Source organism: Chanos chanos, chromosome 4 (genome assembly GCF_902362185.1).
Source record: "Chanos chanos chromosome 4, fChaCha1.1, whole genome shotgun sequence".
Taxonomy (NCBI): Eukaryota; Metazoa; Chordata; class Actinopteri; order Gonorynchiformes; family Chanidae; genus Chanos; species Chanos chanos.
Window position 1 is genome coordinate 35,596,268 of NC_044498.1, and position 27,268 is coordinate 35,623,535.

At 42.0% G+C, this 27,268-nt stretch overlaps 1 protein-coding gene across 1 annotated transcript in view; it reads left to right on the forward strand.

The window, feature by feature from the left end:
* Window positions 1-3,029: 3,029 nt before the first annotated feature.
* The window catches only part of inpp5a (inositol polyphosphate-5-phosphatase A), a 113,701-nt gene continuing 89,462 nt past the window's right edge, over window positions 3,030-27,268 (forward strand). The window contains exon 1 of the mRNA XM_030771387.1: window positions 3,030-3,437. Within this exon, the coding sequence (XP_030627247.1) occupies window positions 3,363-3,437 (75 nt within the window). The 5' untranslated portion in view covers window positions 3,030-3,362. The remainder of the gene's footprint in view (window positions 3,438-27,268) is intronic.

Here is a 27,268-nt window from a genome sequence, read left to right on the forward strand (position 1 = left end):
TGGAAGAGAACCAAGTAAAAAACTTAACTCACACACACACACACACACACACACACACACACACACACACACACACACATGCTCTCTCTCTCTCTCTCTCTCTCTCTCTCCTTTTCTCTTTCTTTCCCTTGTTATCTCTTACTCTCTTTCCCTCTCTTTCTTTCTTTCATTCTCTCTCTTTCTTGCTCTTACACACACACACACAAACACACACACACACACACACACACACACACACTGTGCCCCTCCCCCAAGTGTTTCCCTGTGGGATATCCTGTCCAGAGTTAGTGGTGTAGTATTTATTTACTAAGCCTAATGGAACACATGCCTGCTATCATGCTGTACACAAAGAGCTGCATGTATTTTAATTTGGTTTATTTTTAGGACCATTTCCACATGCTGACGTTTTTTCCCCCCTCTGTTTAAGTAATGAGGAGGCATTTCAAATTCTTGGCAAAAGTACGCTCAGAGCCAGGCCTAATGCAAGTGGGAAAAAGCTATGTATGCCTTTTTCTTTTCTTTCCGTGCCTTTCCCTGACATTAAAGGCATTGTGTGAGACTCTTCTCTCTGAGTGTTTTCTATGCATTTCTATGCAGTCCTCACCATCAGACTTTACTTGGACTGATGTAAATGTGAAAGAAAAATGCTGCAGCCATGATAAAAAGACAACAGCCACTGTTTTGTAGAAAAGTGATGGAATATCCTCTATAACAGTAGTGTAGTGTTTTACTGTTTTACACAAACACACACACACACCTACATGCAGACACATACGCACACATTTAGACATACAAAACCTCACAGAAAATAAAATGTAGTTAATTCTGTTTTCTGGTGTCAAAGAAAAGGGACAGATGTTAACTTACAATGACTCGTCTGTACAAAGTGACTACCCTCTTTCAGAAATAAAGAGTGTCAGTTTTAAGCTTAATTAATGCTGCTATGGACTGAAGGTGAGTAGCTTCCTACCAGTTGTGCTCCCTCAGTGTAGGCAGGACACCAGTAGTGATCCGTATCTGTTTTAGCACATGCAGAACAATTGCTGTCTGTGGGTTTTACTCCCATCCATCCTCTTGCAGCTAAATTCACTTACACACTTACACGCGCACACACTCACACACTCACACACACATATCGTCCATCTCTGCTGCCAGTCACAGCTGTGAGAAGTTTCAATAGCTCTTTAGGAGTGATAATCTTCCCTCTGCTGTATCTCATTGAAGAACATGGTAAACTCCCTTGCCTTTTCTCACCCTGCTGTGAATCCTATTACTCTCTCTGTCTTCTAGGGGGCGATTCCTCTCTTGTCTTGGTTCCTCCAGGTGTCACAGCCACTTTGGCAAGCTCATGTTGTTAAGTCTAGCAAGCGCTGTGAAATCAGCCTGCCTTAACCACGTTTCATTTCACCTGACCCCAGTCAACTGAATTCTCCCCGGATGTTGTTCTGATCAAACTAACTGAACCAGGTTGGAGTGCTTTGTGGATCCAGATAAAACATCAAATCCAGATAATGAACAGACAACCATACAACAATGATCTTTTTGACTTCTTGACACTACAGATGGGTTGAATTTGATACTCATCAAAATGCCTCTTGTCAGCTTTGACACCGGTAATGCAGGTTCCATACTTGTCTGCTTGTGTTTCTCAAAGAGTGCATTCTCACCTGACATGAAACCCTTCAGTTTTTATTGTCTCAGAGGAATTGTCAAAGGAATCACCAGTCACAGTGCGTAATGTGTCGTGACAGAACAAGAGGGATTCCCTTCAGCAAGTTCAGGGACAAACCAGTCTTCCATTAAAACCGGTTCAGGGAGGTTAGTGATAGTGTGCAAAACTGCAACAGATGAGCAAGTAGATCTCCTTATTCAAATTGGCATATAATATCTGAGGTAGTCTTCAGTCTTAAGTGTTTCTCATTGGAATGGAGGAACTGGTTTGTAGCCTGTAAATGTCAAGATATAAATATTTGCTTAGTCCCAATGAAGTGTGAAGACTAACTGTGGGCCCCACCAAGGTACTACAAACTGCAGTAAAAGGAAAGCAGATGTGTCTTAAACAAGTAAATAAAGTGTCCTGTACTTAAGATTAAGTACTCAATAAGTTAGATAAAGTGTCAAGTCAGTTGACCTCCATCCTCTGACATATTGTATGCTGCATCACTGTACTGTGAAACATTCACACGGCTCTTTTTTAAAAGCAGAAATTTACTATCATAGTTACAATCACAGTTTAAGAGGGCAAAATAGAAAAAATAAATAACTAATAAGGCTTTTGTTCTTCTTACAGTTGTCATTGTATGACTAACACGTTCATCCCTTTACAATCAAAACATGGCACATAAAGCATCTACTGTGACACACATGCGGCCTCTTACTCATCAATTATACCATTCAGCTGATGGGTAACCATGGTAACAGGCATCTAAAATAACAGGCTTATTCTCCTCTGGGCTAAATGTAATATTTGGGTCTGTGTTGAATTATTCACCACATGTTGTCATGCATCACTCAACCCGATTAGGCAGGTGATATTCTGATGAAAATTTCTAGAATGCCCTATCAGAGAACATTCATTGTCCAGTCCTTTTCAAAAGAATCTCATTGTTCTCAATGCTCTTCTCTGCTGCTGTTTTTATTGTTTCATGATTTGTTTATATTGCAAACTCTAGCATTATTTTTTTAATGAGTTACCTTGTATAACCTGCAATGCTCACAAAATTTGTTCAGCAAACGTACAATATGCGATTTTTTTATACAGCCATTTAGTTAAGGTTCATTCAACTTTACAAATATTTTTTCTTGACAAAGTAAAAGCCTCTTTTATTACTTTTTAGCCAAAATTACCGGTGAGTATTAGCCTTTGATTCATTGTCGTTGTTCAAGTCCTTGCGAAGAAAAGGTGCGTTGCCCTTTTAAGAGCTACATCTTTCCATTGGCTCAGTGACGTCAGGACAGTGAAGGACTCCAGCCTCTCCTCCTAAACAATCCAAGCCATGGTTCTGTCCGAGTCGCGCTTATGGGAGAGACACACTTTTCGAAGCAAGAGTCAGGGTTAACACTTAATGGTGAAATGAACCAGAGCCCGGCAATCGCTGTGGATTAAAACGGAAACTTTTATGATGGCTGTAAGCGTGAAAAAGTAGCCGAAAAACATCAACACAGAAGAGCCTTCGCTTGCAACAACTAGATGCACGCGCAAACAGCTAGTATGCAAGAGCCGAGCCGTACCAAAGGCTGCAGTCTCAAATCCCCAGCGCTTTAAAACTGATCAAGCCACCCCGAAAACATTTTCTCCGACTTTTCCTACTTCTTATTCTTGTCGCGACGTGGCCGAAGCAGTTTTAAATTCAGAAGTAATTATGGCGGGGAAACTGACATCTCAAGGCACGGGAATACTGCTTGTTACAGCCAACGTTGGATCGCTCTTTGAAGATGTAAGTTCTTCTTGTCGCTTAGTATACTTTGCGTGTCGTAGTGTTAATGTTTTCATTGGAATTTTCTCGTTTATGTATAAACTGTTGATACTCATGATGTCTTACGGAGCGAGTACTACATTGCCATCATTAAGTCGAGTGCATGCGTTGATCTCTCCGCTTATCCGCATGTATTAAGGTGTAGCGTCGTTAAGCACCTTACTTCTCCTTCCCGTGGCTTTACACGGAGGTAATCACAGGGCCTTTGGGTCTTGGAGATGTAATATAAGGTATACTGTACGTTGTATGTTCAAGATAGAGCTCCAAGGAGGAACGTTGCTGTGTTTCGTATCGATCCTGCGTCTTGTTCAGAAGTCACTGGGGGAAACATCATGGCCTGCCTAGAAAGCATAACACTGTCACAACATTAAAGCCATTAGAAGAACAGTCCTCTAACTGCGATAGATCACGCTAATTGTGAACGACAGTGAAAACATATTATGGCTGTTCTATACGCGGTTTAGTTTGTCTTGTCTTATTCTTGAAGATTTTGCTTCGGCACTGACTGACAAATAACAGTCCTAAAACAGTCTTATTCTGTGTGTTATGATCTATCTTTGATTTGACCACTTCCAAACTGAAACCGAGCATTGGAACCGAGGTGTCAGTGAGAGAGGATTTTCTTAAGTGTTTGGGATGTTCCACCGCATTGTTTACAAAACGATAAAATAATTACATGCAGATAGCTCACTGCGCCACTGAGCTCCATAATCTAGTTAATTTGGTAAGGCAGATTATCTCTAGACAGTGAAATCTCAGAGGTCTGACATTACTGTTAACTGACATTATTATTTCTGGTGTTTGATATCATAGATTATAAAGGAGTGGCTGCAAGTAAACTTTTTGTAAACTTGACAGCTACGCACATTGTACCATTTCAGTGAAGTATATTGAGTTTGAAACATCAAATTATTTGATACGATCTTTATTGTAAATTTCTGTGTAAACAACTACCTAAATAACAATCCCTGTTCGTACCGTGATTTGATTTTTACTTTTGCTAGAGAGAGTCTTATTTTTGTTGATGTTACTGTTGCTGCTCCTTCCGGTAGTACAACCTACTAACTACAACTTCCACAACACACATCATCAACTGCTATTAATATGATGACTTCTGTTACTGCCACTACTGCTATTAATACTGCACTTAGTTCAGCGATCACCACTGCTCTTCTCATTCTAGTGATATCACCACTGATACCACTCTAGTAGATTTGGATTTCAATTAATGGCACTTTCTTAGACAGTTTACAGATACATTGAACAATGAGTTGTAGAGTTGTTCAAAAAGTACCTCTCTAAGAAACTGATGAGCCTGACTTACTGTTCTAAATATGTATGTTCATATGTGCTTATAATAGTCGTATTACATTACAGTAGCAGCTTTTTATTGTAGTTTAACAGTGAAAAAACATAGCCAGAGAACCAAACATTATGAGGTTTCTGTCTTTGACATACTGTAGGGACCACTATGGACAGGCTTTGTGTTTATGGTACTTGTCAGCCCTAAACACCTTGTATCGTCTTATGGTTTTGTGTAAACAGTTAAGGAAATGGTACTTTCTCTTTTTTCAACCATGTGAATCCGTGGTCCCAAACATGAGAGCTCTTTTCCTCTCTCTCTCTCTCTCTCTCTCTCTCTCTCTCTCTCTCTCTCTCTCTCTCTCTCTCTCTTTCCAGAGTTATAAATAGATTTGCTGCCATGACTGCTGAACTTTGGATGTCTTATGGATATCACTATTTTTTCACCACACAATTTACAAGTGGAGTCAAAATGGACAGCAGATTAGTAAATGCAGCAGTGTTCAGAGGTTTCAGCTTTTGTTCACTCGTATGCACAATTACACTGAAATGTTTAACATGTCTAGACGTTGCGGATCTGTTCTGAAAGGGGTCTTTGTATACCACACGTAGAGAATGGTAGTGTTTTCCAAATTACACGAATGAGGAAAATGCATGCTCTGTTACAGATTATTAGATGAGGTGTTTTTGGCTTCTGAGTGCTATTTTAAAAGCTATGAAAAAGTTGGAGGAAAAAAATTTGTGGTGTTTTTTTGTTCGTTGAGTTTTATCTGATTGGGTGCCTTTAGGAAGTGTCTGGGTCTGACCTAGTAATAACAGCCTGGCTCTGAGCCAGAATGAGCCCTATACAATTACACTCTTTTCAGGAAACCTAAATCACAACCTTTTATGGAAATCAGCTGATTTGGCTACTGCCCAGATTGGCCGCACGGTATTCTCGGCTCTGACCTGTGGGCATATCGCTCTGAAGGCACTCCCGTGGATATGCTCAGTGGTTTGAGGAAGCTCCTTACCATTAAAGGTGTAGTAAAATCGTCGATTTCATCTCCGGGCTGATCTTTCTGTTCCGCTGGTTTACCTGTGTATATGAAGCTCTGTTTAATTGTTGTCACGAAACTTCCGACTGCGTTTCCGCCCCAAAGTTAGTTTTTCTAGCTTAAAAAAAAAAACTTGACTTACGTGTTTGTGTAGTACACATTTGCATGAGCTCATATATGTGTGTGTGTGTGTGTTTTTTTTTACTGTAGAATTTGGGATTCAAACATTTACTTAGAGTGACACCTGACATGTAAAAGTCAACTATGTGACAGCCCACAGGGTTTGTGCCACATCTGCTGATTACAATAGCAGTGTCCCCCACTGAACCACCGATCATTACATAGCATCAGAGTTTGAGAACTGCAGAGATGTTACTGATAGTTTTGTCTCTGAATACTTTACCGTTATTAGCTGTTTTCTGAAAGAGATGATCAAGACAGCGTGTCTCCCCTCTGAATCACTTTTTGAGTCATCGCCATGATAAGGGTTACCTTTTTTAAGGTTACACAGAAAGTGAAATCTTCACTTTTATTAAAATGTTTGGAATGCTTTGCAAGTGATCTTATGACTAATGCAGCAGATTAAGCTAGATTCATTTTGATACATTCATGCTTTTCGTGACTGTTACTCAATCAGAGCTGTTCTAAAGAGGTAACCTGTTTGGCTAAATCGAGGCACGAGTCTTAAACCAGATGATCTCCAAGCCAGTGCCAGGTCAAAACTTGCCCTCTTGGCTGATTTGCAAGCCAGTGCCCAGGGCTAGAATAGCAAGCTCATCTGTCTTTCACGCGGTGTACTTGGCGCGTGAAATTCCTGCATGACTGTCTCACTGAGATGTCATAGACATGTTCCAAGGAGACGTATTATCATTAGCATTTTATCATGCTCCTTACTCCAAAATACAACATGAGGAAATGGAGCACAAATTTTGGGGATTTTACCATGAAGATATCCCATCTGGGGCACCAATACAACACAGGTGGTGACAGCGGAAAAGCTGAAAACACTCAAATACTTCAGCTGGCTCAGCAATGGAAAACACTGCTAATGACAGTCTAAGGCTGTGTGTGTGTGTGTGTGTGTGTGTGTGGGGGGGGGGGGTGGTTTATGTCCTGCATTTTATGACCTTGTGGCCCACTTCCCAATTTCAGAAGTCACAGGGCAGACATGAGGTGTCACACACTCACGGGGAATGCCGTCCTCATTCCCTAGCAGAGAAGCTTACACATAATGCTCTCACCCCCTGCGTTCTCCTTTTCCGGCCTGACTCTTCTCTCACTCTCTCTCTCTCTCTCTCTCTCTCTCTCTCCCTCCCTCTCCCTCTCCCTCTCCCTCTCTCTCTCTCTCTCCCTCTCTCAGTCTGTCTTCCAGAGTTTGAGCATCTATCTTGGTGATTCCCCTGATAGCTCATTAGCTTAGACTGCTAAAGCTCTGATTCATTATGGATTCAGTCTGACGCCAATGAAGTGCTATATTTACTGAACCAAAAAATAGAAAAAAAGAAGCAACTGAAAGAAGTGTCTTTATTTTTCTTTCTTCAGTGAATGTATCCTAAAGGCAAAGCCTGGTTATATGCTTGTGGTGATGACTAAGCTGTGAATAACTCCATTGTAAGTCCGTGTACTGTTGCTGGTTTTAGAGGGACTAGTTTCCCAAGCAAGGATTGAGACTTATCTTGGGCCGCATTACATTGTGAATGGAGAATTTTTTTTTTTTTAATCGAGTTTAGTCCAGAAATACACTTAATCCCTGTGTGAGGAATCAGTCCTTCATGTAAGTTCCGTGAACATGCTGAACTCATCATTAGTGACATAGAAAAAGTGGATGGAAATGTGGAAGGTCTTTCATCTGAGAAGCTGTTGTTAACAAGGCCGTTTAATTTCAGAGAGAGCTTATGGCTTATCAGATGAATCAGTTAGTGTCTGCGGTGCATGTTTACTCTTCTTTATCAAACATACTGTCTTTCAGACCTACCAAGATCTTCAGCTTTTCTCATTACTTATGCTTATTATTACTTACAGCCTATTTGAGAGATTGTCATACTTTATGACACACAAGTCATCTGGGCACATGAAAATGAACCTATTTAAATGTTCCAACTTCAAGTTTAGTATTAGTCATTTTTTGAATACATTGGTCATACGCATATATTCCTGCACAAGGCTGCATCATCAAGAGCACCTAAAGATCCTGACTGAGATACTGAAATGGAAAGTTTATGAAAGAAAGATGATGCTATTTTTACATTGACGATGCTCTGTACATTTGAGCTCTCTCTCTACCCCCTCACAACATCAGTTTACATTTTCAAAGGATAGACTAATGCAGTTGAACTGAGTTGGCATCCAGATGCCTAAATAATCAGCATCTGTTCACCAAACTTCTCAAATTCCTCATTTGACTGAAGCCACGTGTTTGAAGATGGGTCTATTAGCCTAACTGACGTTGTTGACTAAAATAATCCAGTCTTACATTTCCTTACCTATGTCAAATAATATTTAGCACATAGGCTAACATTGCACAAGTTAATTGTGGAGATGTTAAATGTTCCATTGCATTATTACAAGGAACAGTACATATCAATAATTTTATTCCTAGTTGTAAAGGCTACAGTTGATTCTGTAATAGTCTTTATTGATCATTGTTGTATTATGGAAATTGAGTGTGCTACTTCATGTGATATTTATTTGTTGAAACTTATTGTTAAATGGAGTTGTCTGTGCCCTGGTAACTGCTCCTTAACAAGATGAACCTAGCAACTCAGTGGAGCAGTTTTTCCAAAACACGGCTGAGTTAATTGTACTTGGTCACATGTTACTTTGATGCAAAAATATCAGTACTTCCCATATGAGGGAGGGAGAGACAGAAAGAAAGAGAGAGAGAACGCGATACGCAGTTATTGACCCAACCCTTGAACACCAGCTAATCCATTTTTGTGGAGAGGCTGCATACTCAGTCAGCAAACATTGACATTCAATGATTTCTCATCTGACAGTCAAATGATGTTCTTGGACCATTCTCACGCTTTGACAGCTGCAATTATTTTAAAGGAGCCCATGAGAACCTTTATCCAGTCACTTTGAAGAACTCTGGAGATCGTCTCTGTTAATCTGAAGTAGAGTTTTTAAAGAAGAGGGCTATCTGTATTCATCTTGAAAGCCTGAAATAGGCCTATCTTTCTCCCTCTCTAGTTCTCCAGTGCGTCATTCGTAGTATTTATGGTTCAAGTAATTTGATTCAGAGCTTGGAGTGTCAAGGAGATGCGTAAGAACAATTGGTTGAGTCAGTGGGATGAATGGCAGTCTGATGTGGGATTCTCAGATGACATGTCCGTAGATGATGAGAAATGTTTTACCCAAGGCTTGATCTAAACTGAAAGTGTCTGCTTCATAATCCACAAACTACTGTCTATCTTCTCTGAATTTTCTCTGGAGGAATTTCAAGGAAAGAGAGGGAGGCAGAAGAGCAGGGAGAATGAGAGAAAAGAAAAGTAGAGGAGGGGAGCTGAGGACAGGAATGAAGAGATGATAAAAAAGAGAAGTTGAACAGAGCAGAGGGACCTCAGGTCGCCCCGTCCTTAACACCACGGGTCAAGACTTAAGGTCATTTGACTGCCTCACCAACAAACAGCTTGGAAGGTTGCTAGTCAACGCTGATAAACAAAATATCCAGATCTGGCACAGTTGGGGGAAAAAAAAAATCAGTCAAAACAAACAAACAGGTTTTATTTTTTTTTGTTCTCAGCTAGGCTGGTGCTTAGAGGAAGTGCTCCTGAGGGAGGAGAAACTTTCATCATCACTCACACACACGCGCACACACACACACACACACACACATGCATACGCACATGTGCACATAAACACAGTCCGGCGGCTTGTTTTGGGTATGTTGACCCCTTTTCACTTTCCCAAAGTTCAGATAAAGGGTTCTAGTAAAACAATGAGCACTTTACCCCAGTGGAACCAAATAAGGAACTGAGATAAGAGGTGGAGCTCCGCAGGGTCTGGGCCTGGGTGCGATCCAGAACTCGTCATTATCTGAGATGGGAATGCCAGAATGGGATAAACACTCACCGAAGGCCTTGACTGCCTACTAAGTCATGGATTCCCAAAAACGTAAACAGAGCAAGAAGGAGGTGAATTGTATTCCTGCTAGTCGTAATTTCTCCTTAGAGCCTGCTGCTAATTACTGCACTAATAAATCCATCATTTCTCCCAGTTTGAACTGGCGATTTGTTATCTTTGCATGACATCTGCTAAATCAGGCCAAGAGGATTTTCTTCAAAAGATATAAAATTGTCACGACAGTGAGCTAACTGACTAATAAATAAAAAAGTATAGAAAATGTAACAGGATTAGAAAACAACATATCCGTCAGAGCTCGAGCTAAATGTGGAAGTTGTTAACATGCTCCTTCTCTGTGTTAGATACTTTTATTGATTATTTGTCCAGCTTGAGTGCTCAGTAATTAACATTCAACAAGCATCTGCTGCACACCTGCCACGAAAAGGTCAAAAGGATTAGTAACAGGATTCTTTACTGAAGAATAAGTTGTTCTGATAAAGCAAGATGTGGCATAGATATTATTTGTATTTTTTCAATAATCTGTCCTTTTACTTGTTTAGACGTGATATTTATCTTTGAAAGGGAAGTCTCCACTTCAGACCAGCATACACGGTGTGTTTCCTCGAGCTCACGCGTGTCAAGGCACGTCCATGACACCACCCTATCAGCTAACAACACTTTGCTCATGTGAGGGCTACTAAGCTATATAGGTGAGGTTGAAATATCAGTGTAGTCAGGGTGTTCATCTTAAAAACTTGACAATTCCAATTCAGGCAAAGTGACTTTTTAAAGATCTGGTGTTAACAGTTACATTATTTGGGACAGTTTAGCAACTACTTGATGAGTTAAAGCCATTCTTATTTGAAAATCGTTATTCATTTAGACATTTATGATTTTTTTTTTTTATTTACTTCATTTAATTGAACATCCCAGTCAATATCGACTTGATTTTAGATCAGAGTGAGAGAGGGAGACAGAGAGAGAGCACGAAAGAGTGTAAGTCTTTTAAAATCTAGACTTCTGTTATAGAGAGGGCCAAAAGATGGTAAAATCTTCCTCCGCTCAGCGGTGTACCTTTCCAAGATTCTGTACTGTATCTAGCAGCTGAAAAGAGTGATAGAACGAAGGCTCTAGCTCTCCCTGTGTTCCACATGTCTCTACTTGTCCTGTCACAGGAATGTCAACATATGGCCCTAAATGAGAACGTGCCCAGTAGGGCTGGGCGGCTCTGATCTGAAGACTGCACAGGCAGAGCGTGGGAGTGATTAGGGGGTTGTCATGGATGCTGGTTGATATATTTGTTTTTATGTGAATGGCTGAGAAACAGTGAGGAACAGTTTATGTGTTTATGTGTGTATCACAGAGAGGTGCACAGGGGTTCCACGTTCGTTCTGCCTTTTGAGAGAATGTGTCTTACAACTCCACAGAATGGAGCCTGAAATAGTGGTAATTCAGAGCTTGTTGCTTAGTATATATGTAAGTGGGAAATATTTCTAGTCAGTTTATGCTCATAATAGAGTAGACTGTACATCAGGCTGACAGCTCAAACAGGCATCACGTCCATCTTTGCTTGCTGTCTCTTACTCCCAAACATCTAGCATACATACCCACGTCCTGTACAGCCCTCATCTCCAGTGTATGGGGAGTTAGTTATCTGTTAGTGTGCTGAATCAGCTCAGCTAAACCACCAGACTTCTGGAACTTCTACTGAATATTCAGCACTGAGAAATGGTATCAGCAGTAACTGCCATAGAGCTGAAGGTAGAGCTTCATTTTACTGATGCCTTCGTCTTGACACATCAGAGAGAGAGAGGGAGAAAGAAAAAGAGCGAGAGAGGAAGGTAGCGATCTCGATAGTGATAGCAGTAGAAAATGTCTTGTCCCAAACATATCTTCAGGACAGATGATGGTTGGCCATTAGAAAGCCCTCCCACGCCCACAGTGTGGACATTTTTTGGACCTCAGGGACTTTGCATGTCTCCACACAGCGTGACTTCAAGACTCTGTCTTTTCATCTCTGAAAAATAAAACAGCAAAATCTTCAATGATTCAGAACTGTCTAGAGAGCTATACAGTGCACAGCATGCCAGAACTATCCATTTTTCGGCAAGTACAAAAGACCCGAGATATTATGTTTGTCATTAAATTCAGATGATGTTTATTGGAGAATGATTAAACACCATAGCTCATTAGTTTGTTGTCAAGGCAAGATGTCATTTGAGGCTGCTCTCTTTAAATGTTTGTCTTCATTTATAAAAGGGGTCACCAAGACGCTTAAGGAAGAGTAATTTATCACGCATTTCTTACGTTTGTGTTGAATGAACAAGCCGTTATGTAAGGCTTCTTTATTGGAAAAGAATGGATTGTTTGTTTTTGTGATACGCTGGCATCTCAGATTTTGTTAAGCTTCATTTAAAGTCTTGCGATTCTGATTTCTTGTTTGGATGGCATACACCTAAAAATAACCTTGTAGATATCCGAACGGTCCAAAACTGAAGGTTAGGAAGTGCATGTAGGGTTTTTTGTTGTTGTTGTTGTTGTTGTTGTTGCTGCTCATGTCGGCGGTACAGTGGCACAGTGGGTAGCGCTGTGGCCTCACAGCAATAAGGTCTCGGGTTGGATTCCTGGCCGGGTGGCCAGGGTCCTTTCTGTGTGGAGTTTGCATGTTCTCCCCGTGTCTGTCCTCCCACAGTCCAAAGACATGCAGGTTAGGCGAATCGGAGACACTAAATTACCCCTAGGTATGAATGTGTGTGTGAGTGTGTTTGTTTGTGTGTGATGGACTGGTTACCTGTCCATCGGAGCCAGGGTGTTTCCCCGTGAAACAGCACCCCCGCGACCCTAATTAGGCTAAGCGGCTTAGATAGTGAGTGTTGCTTACGTCTCAGCTAACAAACTCACTGCAGCTCATCAACATTGTGACGAGGTTCCTAAAAGTAGAATCAGGTGTGGTGCGTACGCTCTTTGGGAAGAAAAACCGCTCATCATGAAACGGCGGTAGAATGCGTTTGATTGAAGTCAATTTCTTGTTTAAAAACCATGAGGATGAAAGAGTTTGGATGCATGCCTCATTCTTCAGTTGACTTAATGGGCCCCTTAAAATAGCCCATCTGTTTCTCTACCCATATTTACACTGTAGTGATGAAGGGGAGAGAGAAAGAAAGAGCATCACCCCATCCCCGTACTGGGACCACTGTGTGTCCCGGGGAATGGACCCTTGAGTATAGTGCGTCCTATTTCCAGTCCTGTAAAGCTGTGGCCTGGTTTATGTGTCTTTAGAGATCTGATGTCCTGTCTTTCTCTCTCTCTCCCTCTCTCTCTCTCTCTCTCTCTCTCTCCCTCCCTCCCTGTCTTTCTCACTTCACCTCTTTCCTCTCTCACCGTTATTTGCTCTTTCTGTCATATTTGCTCTCACCCCCCCCCCCCCCCCCCACAAAGCCCTATGGGATCTGTGTTTGTTTAAACTTCAGGTTTGACTATAGTGTTTTTTGTCAGGTAAATACCTCCCCGTACTATGTGTGAACATGTCATTAATCAGGGTTTTCCCACTTTTGTGGAGATTTCTCCGCCAATTTTAACAAAGCAGACCGGGCTTGAATCGCTTCTTTCTTTTTTTCTCGATAAGAAGTGAAATGGAAAAAAAAAGTGTCGATGTCTGGCCAAGTCATTAAGAAGTGACAGAGTCCTCTTTTCCTTCTTTCCCATTTAGAGAGTTTTTTTTTTTTTGGACACTTCCTGACTGGAATTGAAACTTCAGTCTGTGATAATAGCACCTGGACTGAAGCACAGTGGCGAAATATTTGATGATGTTTTTTTAACCTTAAGTTAACAAGTTGCAAATCTCACAAATGAATGCTGTTTTTGACCTTATGTGTGTGTGTGTGTGTCCTGGCCAGGCCTGGCTTCTTTCACCCATGGGAACTATTTTTTGATCCATAACAGAAGTGTCTTGGAGCAGTGTCAGTATTTTTGTGTTTGGCACAAGTTGGTGCCCATTTATGGCAAATGTGCTCCGTAGTATATGGCAATACATTAGCCCCCCCACCCCCCCAAGACTAATGTGACTGGTGCTATGATACAGACACCAACACACACACACACACACACACACACACACACACACACACACTTCTGGTACTTCATCATCAGACACTAGAAAATGGTAGCTAGTAGTTAGGTCTGTGATCTGTCATCATGTCTCTCTTATACACATACACACACTTAATCTCTATTTTTCTTTGTCTTTCTAGACCATTCTCCAAAGATGTTATCTCTTTCTCTCCCTCTCTCTCTCTCCCTCTCAGGTCTGTGTATTTTTTGGGTGTTTAGCTAGTAAACTTGGAGCTCTTTGTGTGGGAGTCAAAGCAGGGTGCCAGTTGATTTGCTGTATCCAAGTTGTTGCGTTGGCTCTCAGTGGCTTTTTACAGGAGAGACTGAGACTGAAATAGACATGCAGCTGCAGACAGAGAGAGAAGAAAAATTTTAGCCTAGAATTACTGTTAGTGTGGCTCTATCCAGTATCAGTGACTGCAGCATTCTTTTCATCTTCCTCCTGGTCCTCTTCCTCAAAGAGCCATCCAGCAGTGTCTCTCGCAACTCACAACCCTTCTGGATTCACTCAACACAAATGCACTGTCTTTGTGGTGTCTTTGTGGAAGTAGTCTTATGACACTGTGCCTAACGTTGTTTGATTTTGTTTGGTTGTGTTTCGTTTTATATGTTTGAGTAAAAGTGGTTTTGTGGTCTCTACCCTTTAAATCTTGAATGAGTTATTTTCAGCTATTCTCCTCCATGCAGTGATGGATGTGTATCCCTGTGTTTAGGGGAGGAAGTGGTTGACATCACACAGTGGGTGGTGTGGTGTGATCTCTCGGTCTACTTTTCTTTTTTTAAATCCTGGCAAAATTGGGGAATGAATTGAAACTCGTTCTGAGAGCTAAACATGTCAGTGCCGAATAGTAGCTCATTTGCATTAACACGAGAATTTTAGCTCATTTTCTTAATGGAATTGAACTTCAATTGAACTTTGATCGACTGCATGTCTATCCTCTCCTTTTTTTGTGTGAAGTGAGGAGGTTGTCGCGTGCATGCCTGCCAATTCCCATGACTCCCAGTTATGGCAGTGTTTTGGTTCTCTCTCTCTCGCTCTCTCTCTCTCTTTCTCTCTTTCTCCCTCTTTCTCACACTCTCTGTATCTCTTCATGTCCTTGCTTAATCTGTAGTGAGGGCCAGCTTTCCAGTTGGGGGGTTATCGCTGGTGATGACCTCTTTCCACAGAAATTCTGTTTACCTCAGTCTTTGCTTTTTCCATTCTGGAGCTCCTGAAACAATACACGAGTCACACAGTCTGCCCCTCTTCATTGTTATATATAACCCATGCCAGTGGATCTCCGCTCAAGACATCCTTTCATTTCATAATAACCCTGTGACCTTGTGACCAGAACCACTTGTTTTAACTCTGTCACAGTGACTAATTGGCGTTAGGAATGTGATTCCTATTAAAAGAAGGGTATGAAAAAATGGACACGCAGTTCCTGGATAGATTGGGGTCACGGCTAGTTGGCAAATCTTGAATAGCAACAGTCATTTCCTTAACTCTTTTTTTTAATCCTCATAGTTTACTTGAATCTATAAGGGTCGGTTAGACAGGTCTTTTTGGGTTTACATCTATTTCTGGCCTGTTTGAGTACGTATAATAGTGTGGCGTGGCTGTATGAATACGGTGGACAGTTTCTTGTCAGCTGCAGAAGCAGTTGTTTAGCGTTCAGCTAATTTAAGCTAAGTGCTTAAGGAAAACCTGTGAGGAAGCATTCTCTCTCTGTTTTCTGCCAGTGTGTTTCCCAAGCTGCCTGCTCAGATATTTGTTTGTGTGAGAGAGTGAAAACTGTTTCACAGACAAGTGTTAATATCTCTCATAACGATGAATATGATTATTCACAGCCCTGTCCCAGCTGTAACAAGTGTTTCTGTGTTGAAACAGAGCCTTGGAGCGAGGTGGATCAGGCAGCGTGTTTCAAACGAAGGCAAACCCCACATTTCTTTGAACTTAATGCTGCTTGTTTCATGAATGAGACAGAGTATTTGTATAGTTGCAGGGTAATGCTGTCAAATAGCATGGACCTCCACATGCCAAATGCTCCTGTTTGTAGATTCATGAACTTGAAGTGCACCAGTCTTCACCCTCCCGAATTGCTTTCTGATAATTCCAAATTGAGAGATATTAAAAAAGAAAAAAAAATTAACAAGACACAAATTATTGAACATTGGCACTCGTGTCCACTTTCCATTGCCAAATCTAGCAGGATGTAATGTAGGAGAGGACAGTGATGTCATAAAGGAAGGAATGGAACATTTCCTTAGAGACAATAGAATGTTCAACCCCACTGAAATCAGTGGAAGCTTTGATGCCTCCTGCCGTGGTGACTTAATCGAAATACATCAAATGCGTTCTCTGGTAGGTGTTATGCTTTCAGGGTCAACTCCCCCCACCTCGTGCCATTCCACCTCGTGTTTCTCTGAAGTGCTGCCCGCACCATCTGCTAATGGACACTTCTCAAGCAGAGCACCTCCAGAGTCCCCTCTGTAAGACGAGAATCTGGAGGCCAGACTGGTGGAACTGGGCATTCCTTGTCAGTCCATGCTGAAGCATCAAACCAGCTTACAGATGGCTTATCAAAGCTCGGGAGAATTTGAGTCTGAGAGTTATCAAGAAGTTTTAGACTGCCGTATGTTTTTACTGTCATCGTCACCACAGAGATATGACAGCGGAGAAGGTGGCAGTGTTTCTTTTGACTTAGTTGTTAATTTGCTAGGTATTAATAAACATACGTTTTTTATTGCTGGGAAAGTTCAAAGTTTGCTTTGAATGTGATTTGAATCAGTGCAGGTGTATATTAAACTACTTTTATTATCCGGTTCCTCAGAATGCTGCAGAAAGTTCCATTGAACTGAATGGGCCATCCCAACATTCGCAGGTCCGATATTTCTTGATCATGACCGCTGAAAAAAAGTAATGTTCGCTGCCATTGGCAACAGGTTTTGTGCTTCTGATTCACATCTTTTATATAATTCCGCAAGTAGTCCATTTGCTTATCCTAATGGTAGACTAACACGTTGCTACGCTACACCTGCAACTTTAGTGTTCTATTTACTAGAAGGACTATTTTTCTCAGCGGAAGCCATGAAACGGCAATAAAATCATTAATGAAATATTGTGTGCAGTTTTTTTTTTATCATTTTGGCAGGTAACCATATAATAAGTGGGATAATGTATAGTCCGCCGGTAATTATGGAAAAATAAATCCCTTCAGTCCTGTTCGTCCTGTCGGGATTTATTTTTCAATAATGACCGGTGGACTATACATTATCCTGTACCTATTGAGTTGCTTGGTATGACTGATTGTGACTTATAAGTCCAAGGTGATTTTTCCATATATTGCGCCACGTGATATCACTATAAACAAAAACCGGAGGATGTCAGTGTTAACGGGACGGTTTATTGAAGAGCTCTGTGTATTTCTTTTTCGCAGTTCTGAGAACTCATCATGCGTGCCTGTGCAACATCAGACCAGTTCTTGAGGCCAGACCAATGAAGGATGTGTTTTTTCTTAGTCTGAATATAAACACTGAGACTCATGGAGACATTGCCAACATTTTTACAAGGCTTCTGCCACCTGTTCAAGGACGGCTGAGGCAACCTTTGCGGAGAACCATCCGGCAACTCTCTAATAGAGCACAATGAAGGAAAGGCCAGTGAGGTCAGAGAGGAAGCGATGGAGTCTAATATCATAACGGATACAATTTTCTGTTTGATTGAACTTAATGGACACTATCAATTGTCAGCACGCTGTTAAGTGCTTTGAGACACTTGAAATGTTCTGTCCTTTAGCTATGATGCTCCTAAGAATTGCAGTGGAGCTTTGGTAGCAGAAATGCAGTTTGTAATAATAATAGGCAGTGAAGTTGCGGTCTGATGCTGATGTAACATTTGTTCTGACGTTGCTCCTGGCTGATCTTGCCTCATCTCACTTACTTTTAAAATGTCTGTATCTGCAGGAAATGTTTGTTTTAGAAGCAGGACTGTTTGTTCATGACTTCACTCTGGCTATTATTTGTGGGGGAGGGGGACTCGAGGCTATTTTAGCATTGCTGGGCCTTGATATAACACACACACACACACACACACACACACACTCACTCACACACACACACACATGCACACACACACACACACACACACACACACACACACACACACACACACACACACACACCGGGTGACAGTAGGAGGAAGTGAGGGTGTTTTATCTGATGGAGCTCTGAGTGCAGAATGGAGGAGCTGTAGAAGGACCCTTGAGTAGACATTTGGGGTGGCCCAAAGGCAGCAAAGCCTCCTGGAAAGCGTAATCCAGTCAGTATGAACCAGGTTGTAAAATGAGGAAATAGATATTAATGCTGTTAGCTAAAGTGCAGCTGAACTTACTTAACTGGTCTAGCTACCATCCCTGAACAACCGGAGTACTTTCACAGCTATGAGTGTCTGCATCTCAGCCACTGTAACTGATTCTTAGAGTTATTGTGGTTTTGCGACACTTGGCACCGATTAGTAAGCTGAGATCGCTGTAGTTGAACGATGTCATACAAAATATGCACTTCTGTGTGTCTTTATCTTGCTTCTGTGTGGCAATTTGTTCCCTAGTTTTGCTATAGCTATCCAATGTTCTTCTGTTCAGTGTTAAGATAGAGGTAAAGCATTGGATTGTCATGTGTATTGCGCAACATCATTCTATTTAATGTACAGTGAAGCACTCCTTAAATAAAATAAAGGTGTCCCTCTCAGAGGATAGCGAACCATCCGTCCCCAGTGCAGTCAGACTGGTATTAATTCAAGTACATCTTGACACTCCCAGTAATAGAAACTCACTTACTGTATCTACTAAAAGTATCTCAATAATCTTTATTTGATTATTGTATGTGAACAGCCCCCATAAAAAAAAAAAAAAAGAAAGAAAAATTTGCATTAGCCGCAGCTGGGCGTTGGTTTTTCCGAACGATCATAAAGCATGATTTTATGTCCTTTGAGATACTTTGATTTGATCTCTTCACTCTTTGCTCACATCAGAAGGTTTTAAGTGACCGGTCAGGACTTTAGACTGTGGTCTCATCACCACCACTCACGTGTTTCATGTAATACCTTCGTTGAAATATAGGGATTTTTAATTCTCTTTTAATTTAGGGCTCTGGTTTATATGAAGGAAAGTGAAAAGATGTTGATGACTTATCTTTCTCAATTCCCCCTCAATATTTGCGTGTGAATTGCATTATTTAAAGTGGAGAGGAGCGTAGCTGTCTTAATGACTTGTGAACTCTGTTCATGTGAGGGGCTGGGTGTGTGTAAGTACACATCTGGCATCCTGAGATTAGACAGCACTTTGTCTTTCAGTTCCTGTTTATGTCTCCCTCTCACAATCTTTTGTGTACCCTACACCCAGTGTGTGTGCGTGTGTGTGTGTGCGTACGCACGTGTGTGTATGCAAATTTGTTTTTCTTTCTTATTAAATTGTTGCTGTGTACCTGTGGCAGGTAGTGTTCTGTGGGTGAGGGGATTATAACAGCATAAGAGGAATGAACGCAGGCGTTCAGCATGGTGGGTATGTCTGGCTGTGTTTGTGTAATTGAGGAGATTTTGGATGAACAACACTCTTTGGCAATCCAGGCCCCGTTGCATGATGGCGATGCTGTCGGCCACTCCCTGCAGCACGCCACAGAGCTACCCAGAGAGATCAGCGGTGAAGAATGGTTTGTAGGATCACAAAATGTGGCGTGGCATGTGACCATAACCTATAAATTCATGTGGTGAGGGCTTTGCATACATATGATCTTATCTTTGGACATGCCCCAGCGTCTCACCGCCCGGCAGTCCGGCTTTAGGCTGGCTTTAAGTCCCTCAGTAACAGACAGAGTTTAAAGGTATCTTAAATATAGAAAATGACTTGAAATAGGCTGGGGTGGGGAGCAGAGAGGCTGGGGTGGGGGATGGCGGGGGTTAAGTCGAGGGAGAAGGAGGAGAAAGATAGGAGTAAAAATGGAGTGTTTTGATAGGGTCAAGTCATGGGAAATGAGCACCATCCCTCTGCCCACAGCATACTGGATTCCAAAGGCCACAACCACCCTGGCCAAAACCATAACATGCCCCCTGATATTAAAATGCAATATTATAGTATCATGGTCACTCTGAGATTTGACCACAGTCTTGACTTTGCTTTTTTTTTTGTGTGTGTGTGTGTGTGTGTGTGTGTGTGTTTTATCACCCTCTTGTGAGGTCTTTTTTTTTTTTTTTAATGAAAAGTCATGAAGAGTTCAGGGTCTTTACAAAGGTTCAGGGTTCGTATTGTCTGTATGGCTGTAATATCTCTGGTAATCCAGGCTACCTGGATTGGAGAGGCTAGCTAAAAGAGAATCTCGTGTTAAGATTAAGTGGACATTTTAATATAGATTATACTCTTGAGGTCTAGAGGGAGCCTCAGAATCAGAGTAAAAGTTCTGAAGATCCTGAGGTGATTCCTCAGATGAATGAATAGAAGAAGCCCAAACTGCTGTCTCTGCAGCTGGGGCTTACTACTGTACCTTACTGCTTACTGCTTTACCACTGTAAACTGTGTCTTCTCTCATCCTCTCCCTCACTCACAGTCTCACACACACTTACACACACACACACACTCTCTCTTATGCGTTTTCTTTCTTTCTTTCTTTCTTTCTTTCTTTCTCCCTCTCTCTAACAGGAAAAGCCCAATTACAGAGATATCTGCCCCACGCAGAAAATGTGATAGTCTGTGAAATGTCTTCCGTGTCACACAAAGACAATGTTTGTTCTGCTCCAGTGCAAACAGGATGCCGTTTGCAGGAGAAGGACAGCAGATAAGAACAGACGTGAAGAACGAGAGGAAGATGGTGTAGGAATGGCAGAGGAAAGAAAGAGAGGAGTGGAGAGACAGAGAGAATATGAATAAATGGAATGTGAAAAGAGAGAAAAAGACATCGCATGCGAAAAGAAAGACCACAAAAAAACTCTAGGACCAGGAAAAATCTAGAACCAGAATGCATTGGGGCATTTGTCTGAGGATATTCTGAGGCACTGGGTCGTATCATAACCTAAAGGAAACGTGAACCTATTCTTCTTTCTGTGCACAACATCTCTCGCCTGTCGTAACCATTTCCTGTTTACTCTCTGCTCCTGAGAGGGAGGGTTGATGCTCGCATTGTCTCAAACTGGAACAGAGAATGAGACGTGCGAGACCTCTGTGTCTCCTTGTGGAGGCCGCATGTGGAGTAAGGACAGGAATAACCCTCATGTTTAATGCAACAGGATTAAGACTGTGAGATGGACCCTCTGCACACACAAACACACACACACATGCACGCAATTCAGGAACTTTGAGAAGAGATACTTGTGATAATGCAGTTTAATTGCCTGTCAGCCTGTCAACCTGCACTCAACAGCAGTACATTATGGGACAGACACAGCTGGTTTTTACCCTGTCTTTGCTCTGTAACACCCCCCCCCCCCCACACACACACACACACACACACACAAACGCACTCTACCTTAAAGATGAGTACAAGCTCAACACTCTGAATCCTGTTGAAAGATTTCATTTTGCAGTGTTTGTAAAAAGCAGGACAGTAAGTTAATGTAAATCTGTGTTGAGCTAGATACCTTTCTTCCAGATTCATGAATAATGTAAAGACCGAGAGAACTGGCCTTGTTTTCTAAAATCAGTTTGTCCTCCAGATCCTTCATGGGGCTATTCTAGAATTACCTCAAGATTCTAGCAGTGTTCTAGAACTGTGGCAACAGTCTTCATCTCTGTGATTGACAGGTTGAAGTAGCCCCTTCACAATACAGTGGTGAGGTACCTATGATGAAAGCGGGGGCTGTTTGAGGTTAACCCGGTGTGGTCAGAGGTCAGATGTGGGAGAGTGTCTGTGGATTTGGTGACTGAAGCTTTCACATTCCTTAAACAATGCCCTATGAATAGAGTGACCTCATTGTAAGGTCATTGGAGGTCAAATCAATATGTTTCACGGGTGTTTTAAATAGCTACTTGGATTCATATCACACACCAGGGGAGATACTTGATTGATTATTTAGGACAAGCTCTATTAATGGACACCAGGCATCTGCCCACAGCACAGCCTGGCTCTGTCATATAAAATTCATTTTTTCATAGCTGTAAATATCACCCAAATGTAACTCTTCTCATCCCCCCCCCCCCCCCCCCCCCCCCCCCCCCCCAAAAAAAAGACCAAAAAGTCTGATCAATAGGAATTTTCTGTAAGAATTTTTCAGGTAACATATTTAGCCATTTTCTATAAGAGCTGGACTCTATTTTTAATGTGTTTTCTCTGAGGAAGTGTGAATAAAGCACCTGCTGTATGAGGGGCTGATCAGATGAGTCACTGGAAGCCAAGCATAGCTATCAGACGGCAAGAGCTATCTTTACTTTTGCTGAAAATAATTTTTACTGTCGATCATAATAAGCCAAGGAGTAAGCCGCTGACTGAGAAAACTCTGTTTGGGGTCAAAGGCTTCCATTTTCTGCCTGACGTGACTTTTTGGAGTCAAGTCGGAATTCTCCTGGGCCTCGTTAGTAACCTTTTTACGTCGAGGGGAAGCAAATATGTCCAAAGTTGGAGATATCTGTGCAGTATGTTAGCAGACAGTTGATTTTCCACAGTAAAACTAGCTGGAAAAATGTTTTATGCCTGTTTCTTTTTTTGACCACGATTTTATGATACAATCAGAACACTCTAGTTCTGATCCTATAGCTGTCATTTATGTCACCGGAGTCTTTAGGTGTGAAGTAGTTTTGTCTTTACTCCAAAGGTTGTAAAAAATTGTGATTTTGATTCGAAATGTTCACTTCAGTACCGAAACATTTTGGCTCCCAAACTATTGTCATAATTTAAGACAACATGCTCGTTCATATTTGTTTTTTGTAGCCTGCATCCTAACATACTGACTCTTCTAAGTTCTGATTGGTGATCTGAAAGCTTGTCTCTCTCTTTTTTTCCCTCTCCTGCCAAACCGTGTTTTAAGTCTGGTTTTGCACTTAAAGAGAAGGTTTTTTTTTTTTTTCGCCCAGCTGTTGTATGAATTCCTTTTGTCAAATTTCCTGCTTTCCTTCTCTTATCCACTGTGTTAAATTAAAACTTCCTTTAATTAGTGACATCTGTTTAAAACTGTTTTTTAGGGTGTGTGTGTGTGTGTGTGTGTGTGTGTGTGTAACCCTCTGGGTGTACACTCTTGGTCTCTGTCTATATTTTAATTCCCTGTGTGCCTTAGCGTGTAATTTAAAACTGAAGTTTCAGTATTTATATGTGTATAACTGTAAATTCGTGTCAGTACTCGCCTGTGCACTCTTCTGAACCGGAGTAGTGTCCTTAAAAGCCTAGAGACGTTTGTTAGTGTCAAACGAAGCCTTTTTCCTACATGTCACTTGTCAGCGGGTCCGCTACAGCGGCCTGCCTCCTGCCTCTACTTCCATCTGAGGGAAAAGCGGTCCCCGGGACAAGTGACATAAACACTGGGATTAAAACTACTCTCTTGCCCTTCTCAGCTCCACTCACATGAAGAGTGCCCAGGTCTCAGCATCTGTGAACACCCCTTTCTCTCTTCATTGACTCAGGTTGTTTGGGTTGAGGTTTGATGTTTGGGCTAGCCCCCCCCCCCCCCCTTTCTGTGGTCTAGTTTTTACTCTCAGTCACTTGGTTGTTTCTTTTTATAAGGGACAGTCTCGTGTTGTTATTGTGATGCTGGTTAGCCTAGCAAAACCAAAGACCTACACAGAGCAGAAATGCACAATCATGGTAAATTTTATGGAACAGAGACGCTACGTGCTCACTTTTGGAGATAGCAGATAGAGGTCACGATAGGGCAGTTTTCAGGTGAGGTTCATGACGTAGTAGTGAGTGATGTCAATTTTAGGCTTTGTTTCACAGAACTTTGTTACATTTGTCCTTATCACTGAAAGCAGCATGGAGGCCAAGCAGTATGGAGAGATTAAAAAAAGGATGGGTTTTCAGTAAAAAAACCCCAAAACAAAACCTCTTCAGAAAGACTTCTCAGAGGCAGGAAGACTGGGGAAAACTGATGCATGAGAATTTGCTGGAGGAGTGGATGAATAGAGAGAGAGAAGAAGAGAAATAAGCAAAGAAGGACATGGCCCACTTTGATCTTCATGTTGTTATGAACCCCTTAGTTTTCACAAACTTCCCCCCTAAACTTTCCCCTGACGTTCTAAGATAATCTCTCTCTCTCTCTCTCTCTCTCTCTTTCTTTCTCTCTCTCCCTCCCTCCCTCTCCCTCTCTCTCTCTCTGTCTCTTCTGGCTGAGTGTTTGAAAGCGGGGACAGTGATGGGTAGTTTGAATGTGGAGAGTGTGACTGAATGCGTAAAGAGGAACAGAGGGCAATTCAAAAAGTGTGAGATCTTCCCAGTAGAGTGGAACACGCTGTCCTCCTGTTTCGATATTACATTCATTCATTCATGAGCTCAGAGTCTGAGCCGTTCCCGAACCCCACCCTGGCAAAAAACCTGCCACAACCATGCAAAAGCCACCTCACCATCCGTAGTCAAAAGGAAGAGGCAAAATGCAAATTTGATGACAGAACTCTCTGGAGACAAGGTACCCAGACCGACAGAGTCCAATCTTTCTATCACTTCCTTCATTTTTAGAATGTGAGTCATTCTCTTTCATATTTCTTCAATTGGGCTTTACTTCTCATTTTCCACCTCTTAATCGCTCGCTCAGTTTCCTCGTTCTTTCTTTTTTTTTTTTCGCTGTCACTTGCATACTCTCTCTCTCTCTCTCTCTCTCTCTCTCTCTCTCCCTCTCTCTCTCTCCCTCTCTCTGTCTGATTTTTCACACAGTGTCACATTCTGCAGTAGGCCGGTGTTCTGTCACCTCTGGTGTGGTAAAGTAATGTGGGTTTTGCACATGCCCGTGCACACGCAGGCACGCCAATTCCTGTTCCCCTGCTAAAAAAAAAAAAGAAAAAAAAAAGGGCACTCATGAAGGTTCGACCTGAGCTGTGCTTTAAAGCCGGGGCTGGCCTCTGTGCATTTCTCACACTCTCTGACGTAAGCGTAAGAGCGTTCGTTTCCTTGATGGAGCGATCCCGTGTGCTTTGTCAGATAAAGACGAGGAAGCTGCATTTTTCAGCCTTGTCGTTTGTGTCAGAGAAAGTCGGGAATTTCACCTTTCACAGCATGTCATCATATTAATGCTACGAAAACAGACTCCTTTTTGAAAAACAGTCTCCAGGTGATGAGATGGTTTTTCCCTCTCGTTGTTGTGAAGACTATGACACATATTTGGGTGCGCGTGTCTGTGTGTGTGTGTGTGTGTGTGTGTGTGTGTGTGTGTGTGCGCGCGTGTGTGCGCGCGTGTGCGCGCGTGCAGGTGTGTTTGGGTGTATGTATGAGTGAGAAGTGAGTGCGTCTGTGCGTGTTTATCTTTCCATGCTGCTTTTCTCAAGAGCACACCTGTCATTAGTGCGAGTGCGTGATCATCCATCATTTCCACAACTAATAACAGATCTGAGGCGTGTGTGTCTGTGTGCTGTGTCTCTTGGAGTGGTGTGTGTTTTTGCATGTTTGTGGGTGTGTAGCATGTGTGTTTGTGTATTGTGACAGACTGTATATATATATATATATGGCATGCCTTCTTGTCTGTGTGTGTGTGTGTGTGCGTGCGTGCATGTGTGTGTTTCTGTCTGTCTGTGTGTGGTGTATGGACAGGTAAGAAGTGTGTGGGCGTGTCTGGCCAGAAGAATAGTCAGCTAATCTTTTCCTTCTTCTCGTGTGACCTCTCTTGACCTCGGTCTGACTGCGTCTGGAGGTTTCCCGACTGCTCCTGTGAGAGACTCTCAGCAGAAGCGAACAGATATGGAGGTTAATTCCTCCTGGTCTCTGAGCCTCTGTGGTCCTCCTCCTAATTAGTCCAGTAACGAGCGACCCTCTTGGACGGTTACGTAATGTCCCCTTCTCGCTGAAGGAGGACAGTCTTCATCACTCAGTTTTTTTTTTTTCCTTTTAAATTTTCATCAGCGCCGAGGAAAACTGTTCCCAAAACGAACCAGGGGAGCGTTTGATTAAACCAATCAGAGAGCAGTGTGTAGCCCCCCTGTGGACTCTGCACTGCACGTCCAGCTGTTTCTTCCTCCTCAATCAAAGCGCTCCGTCCACACGGTGGATATTTTTAGCTCGGCTACCGTTCCCCAGATACCAAATGGCCTCTTTTTCTTGATTAGATGTCACTGTTCACAATCTGTCGATTAACTGAAGATGAGTGGGCCTGTATCAGGCTAGCACTCTTGACGGCCGTGTTTAAACGCTGCCCGGGCCCATGCTCTGTTTAATAAGGGATAAAAACCAAGAAGGGGCACTGTGAAGAAAAATATAGAAAATGTTTTATGCGTGAGGTTTCAGTTAGTATTTGAGAATTGTTTGAAGATTGAGATATCATCCTCTATGATTTTCCTCTATATTCTCAAAATCTTTTTTTTTTTCTTTTTTGTATTATTAGCCCTGTGTGCATGTTGTGTGGTTTGAATTCAGGCCAGAAGAAACATCTTGCTTGGCAACGTATGTAAAGAATTTTTTTTAACAAGAGGGGAAAAAAGGGTCATTAAAATGACATTGACAGTCTCTCAAAAAACTCACACAAAATCACACACACACACACACACACACACACACACACAATTACCCTTGGCTACTTTTTACAGCATTACAGAGGTGTACCCAGTTTATAACTGGTAATGGGGGACTTGTTTCTGTGGCAAAGACAACCCTGTTTTGTTTAGGAATTAAAAGGACACACTGTTAAGTATGTTCCCCTCAAAGTCTCGGTTGCTTGGAAACATAATCCAAACCCCTCTTAGTGCAAATCTCTTCTGACTATCATGCAAGAAATGTGTTGCCTTGCCTTATATTTTTCACATGCAATAAATTCATATGACTTCTCTTACAGTTTGCCTTCATTTACCAACCAGTTTCTAAGTCACAACATGTGCCTTGCCCTTGGGAAATGACGGTTATTCTGTGTCGGGTTTCGGCAGGGAAGGAGTGCAGGGACATAATTTTCTGACAGTGAGGTTTACAGCCGGAAACCCCTATGAGGTGTGAAGGCGGATCTGTCAGTGGTAAAGAGTGTGATGGGACAGACCGTCTGACGGGGATGGAGTTTAATCAGGCGTGTTTTGGTTTTCTGTTGGGAAGGTCAAATTCAGACAGCCATGTATTATGGATCTGGGAATAGCTGAGTGTTCTATGGTTCAGTTTTCACTCTTTCTCTCTTTCCCTCTATCACACACACACACACAC